Source organism: Nematolebias whitei, chromosome 16 (assembly GCF_014905685.2).
Source record: "Nematolebias whitei isolate Nwh7 chromosome 16, NemWhi1, whole genome shotgun sequence".
NCBI lineage: Eukaryota > Metazoa > Chordata > Actinopteri > Cyprinodontiformes > Rivulidae > Nematolebias > Nematolebias whitei.
In genome coordinates, this window is record NC_056513.1 from 29,225,249 (window position 1) to 29,229,444 (window position 4,196).

At 43.4% G+C, this 4,196-nt stretch overlaps 1 protein-coding gene across 1 annotated transcript; it reads right to left on the reverse strand.

The window, feature by feature from the left end:
- Positions 1-820: 820 nt before the first annotated feature.
- pou4f2 (POU class 4 homeobox 2) lies at positions 821-3,187 on the reverse strand. The gene is made up of 2 exons (XM_037690542.1): positions 2,815-3,187; positions 821-2,468 (listed from the first exon to the last, which is right to left on the reverse strand). The coding sequence occupies exons 1-2, from the start codon at positions 3,022-3,024 to the stop codon at positions 1,545-1,547; spliced, it is 1,134 nt and encodes a 377-aa protein (XP_037546470.1). The 5' UTR covers positions 3,025-3,187; the 3' UTR covers positions 821-1,544.
- Positions 3,188-4,196: the final 1,009 nt, after the last annotated feature.

Genomic DNA, 4,196 nt, shown 5'->3' on the forward strand with positions numbered 1-4,196 from the left:
ACTAGATGAAATAAATAAAATCATACATTAATAATAAGTTATTTTAAAACAGCCACAAAAAAAAAACGTCCCACTGAACATGTTAAAGTTAGTTCTTTAATGAAACACATATTGCAGTTCAATAAATAAATAAATTAATTAAAATTTTTACATGGATATAAATAAATTAATATTTTAACCGCAAAACAAACGAAGAAAAACAAAGAATTTTAAAAAAGCCAACATACATTACAGAAATCAGTTTGTACGTCTGCTAAAACAGCAATACAGCAAAAACCTGTACGGATATATGTATGTGCATCGACTGATTCCAACGAAATATTTACATTAGTATACACTTCCATGAAGCTGTCTTTTTTTTACTCTCTTTTTTTTAAGGAAAAAAAAAAGGTGATTTAACAAGCAACAATCTCCAAATGATGCACGCATATTTATACAAATAAACAGCAGAAAACTGAACAAAACATACATAAAATAAGCATAAAAAGAGAGAGAATCTCATATTTATGTCGATTGTACCTTAAACGTTTAACATTTTTGAGACTGTGTTCATTTCTGTAGTTATTTTCAACACAGTCGTTTCCCTTTTCATCAACTCAATGTCACAATTTGATTTTCTTAAGCTAAAAAAAAACCGAGGAGAGGAGAGAGAGAGAGAAACAGAGAGAGAGGGAGGGAATCCCAATAAATATATAATGAAGTAAACATGACCTCACCCAATAAATACTTCATAAGACTCCAGACCACGCTGGATTGTAAACTTATTGTAGCTGCATGGGGGGTGGGGGGGGTGGATTTGGAATGGATTTTAGTTGCAAAAATTAAAAAGTGTCACATTTTCGGCCTTAAAAATATCCAATCTTTAAAAGAAAAAAAATCCAACAGATCGCTGACTAAGAGCACACGTGGTTACAAAATACTTGGAAATATTACACATTTAGACACAAAATGAAGTGTAAGGAGGAAAACTGTTCATTTACAGGATAGTTATTTGGCAGTAATCTAATCTTAGCTCTCAGCTCGTGCTGTCTTCCTAACACCCCCCGCCCCCGCACACACACTGACCTGAATAAATGTCACTCTGCTTTGAGATGAACTCGGAAGAGAAATTGTACCCAAAAAATGGGAACACGAATAAACAAGTGCTCTGAGTTCATTGTTTTTTTTTTTGTTTGTTTGTTTTTTTCTTTTCTACTTCATAGAGGGTGTAACGCATCAAATGAAATCCAAATAAATAAATAAATAAATAAATAAAATCCTCCTGTGAGGCTGAGTGCGTTCAAAAGGTGAGTGAGTGTCTTACTTGCGATGCCCTTCCTGGACTCCACGTGTCCATCATCTCTCTGCGCAACACGGAGCAGTGTTCTCCACGTTCCTCACTCAATGTTCGTTCGTGGGAATTTTATTCAAAGTTCAAAGTCATCGATGATTGAAGAAACAAAAAATATGTGTGATAGGAAATATGGTACAAATCAGATTTCACCAGTTCCAAGTCTTGTGTGCGTGTGTGTATGTATATGTGTGTGTGTGGTTTAATATTTAATTTACACGCACGCGGAGTACTTCATCCGTTTCTGTTTCTGCCGCTGGTTGCAAAACCAGACGCGCACCACGTTTTTTTTCAGGTCCAGCTTCTCCGCGATCGCCGCGATTTTTTCCGACGAGGGTCGCGGCTGGATGGCGAAGTAGGCCTCCAGCGACCTCTTCTCCGGCGCCGCGATGGACGTGCGCTTCCTCTTCTTCTCCGCGCCGTTGAACAGCTCCGGCTTGTTCAGCTTCTCCCTGTGCGACTTCTCCGCTTCCTCCAGCCACGCTTGCAGGATGGGCTTCAGCGCGATCATGTTGTTGTGCGACAGCGTGAGGGACTCGAACCGGCAGATGGTGCTCTGGCTCAGGGAGCCCACCCCGGGTATCTTCAAGCTGGCCAGCGCTGACCCAACGTCCGCCTGCGTCACCCCGAGTTTGATCCGTCTCTGCTTAAACCTCTCCGCGAACGCCTCCAAGTCCCTGGGATCGGCGTCCACGTCGCTCATGCCCATGTGCGGCGGCAGCCCGTGCGCGTGGGCCATGTTGATAGCCGCCTGGTGCATGTGGTTCATGCCCGCCATGTGGGCAGGGTGCGCAGGCGTGGAAACCACCGAGCCATCCGGCCCGGCCATGGCGCCCAGTGCCAGTCCCGGGGTGATGTGATCCAGCAGGTCCCCCTCCAGCGCCTGGTGAGGCTGGTGATGGTGATGATGGTGGTGGTGGTGGTGGTGTCCGGCCAGCGCGGACGGGTGAGAGATGGGCACAGAGGAGGAGGACGACGTGCAGGGGAGAGTGTTCATGGTGTGGTAGGTGGCGTCCGGCTTGAAGGGGCTGTGGTGAGGAGGGTGGTGGTGGCTCTTGGTCTGCGAGACTATATCCACCGCCGCGAGAGCTTCAGCCCGGGCCAACAAACTCTCATCCAAGCCTCCGAATATATTGCTCTGCAATTGCAAATAGAATGCACACATATCTGTCAGCAGGGAATTCTCCCTCCACTCCTCGGTTTAAAACATTTCCAGATTGTGGAGGAAAAAAAAGAGAAGAAATCCTTTAAAAAAAAAAAAAAAGGAGGGAGCACACAAAACAAGACGCACGCAACATCCCAGGTCATAAAAATTAATACGAAAGGCAAAGCCCACTGAATACATAAGTTGAGATGAGGAGGGAAGAAAAAAAATATGGAGGTGTTGGGTGATTTGCTGTGCAGACATGAAAAAAACATCAAGCGAGGGAGAAGAAGTGGGCTGTCAAAATGTGCCTTTAAGCTGTGATTATGCAGATACGTACCGGTGGGGTTGGGAGACAGGCTCTGCGCATCACCTCCGAGCTGCTGCTGCCGCTGCTGCTGCTGTGGCGCGAGGAGGAGCAGGACGACGGAGGCGCGTTGGAGGTGAGAGTGGAGGAGGACGAGGAGGAATGCAGCGAGTACTTGGGCTCCGGCAGGCTGGAGTGCGCCATGCTGAAAGGCTGCTTGCTGTTCAGAGACATCATCATCATATTTGCTGTGGCGTCCAGAGCGCAGAAAAGTTCCCGTTTTTATCACTTCAGACTCCGCCTCCTCGTGGAGCTGGGAGCTTCTGCAGGAAACTGGAGAAGAAAAAGTGCAGACTGGTCCAACACCGATTCACATCTATTTATTATTTGGTGCGCAGGTATGATGTTTTTTGTTGTTGTTTTGTTTTTTGGTGAGGTATCACCAAGGCGCCATGCAAAAAGACTCTCTGCTTTTCTCCATCAAGTTCCACCACTTTGTATGTAAATATATCTATATAGTTTTTTTTATGGGTTTAGATTTTTATAGAAAAACTCCTCCTAGTCGACTCCATTAAAGAAAAATTAAAAATAAAAAAAAATCTCCGTTGTTTTAGGGTTTTCCAAAATATCTCAAGTTCGATGCTTCGTTGATCTGTTAGTTTTTTGTTGTTGTTTTTTTTTGCAAAAGGAAAGTTTCCGTCTTGAGGTGATGTGAGGGAGGTGATGGTGGTGACAGCCGCTCCAGCTCCACGGAATGCTGCGGGGACCCGAACTGGTATGACTGGCTGCGCCTGGCGAAGGGCAGACTGAGTCTCTCTCCGCCTCTTTCTCTTTCTCTCATTCTCACACACGCCCTCCCTCTCCCTCTCTCTCAGCGTCTCACCCCCTCATCCCCACACACACATGCACACTCCCTCACAGCTGCACCTGAAAAAGCCCCTTTCATGATTTATTATTCTTCATTAGCCACACTGGGGACTCTGCGCATGAGCAGTCCACAACACGGCGTTTATTTCAAACGACTCCTCTTCACCACCATCACTCGTTAACCATGCTCAGGATTTCATTTTATTTACATTTATATATTTAGAATTTGAGTTCGTGAAAAATAATTTTTATCTTTTTATCCTTAAAATCAGAAAACAAAACATAAAACAGTCTTGTCGATGTAATTTCAATGATTTTAACAAGGAAATAAACGATTTAAACCAATTCAAGTTTGTATTTTAAGCAGATAAAATGTTATATTATTTTCCTAAAATATTATTCTGAAATGTCACCATTATTTAGAACAAAATCTTAAGGAAAAAATATATATATATTTTATGATGGTGCGCTGACGATAAACGTACATTTTGAAACAATAATACTAATAATGAGCAGTCTTTAATTTCAAATTGATATTCTTGTGGGTT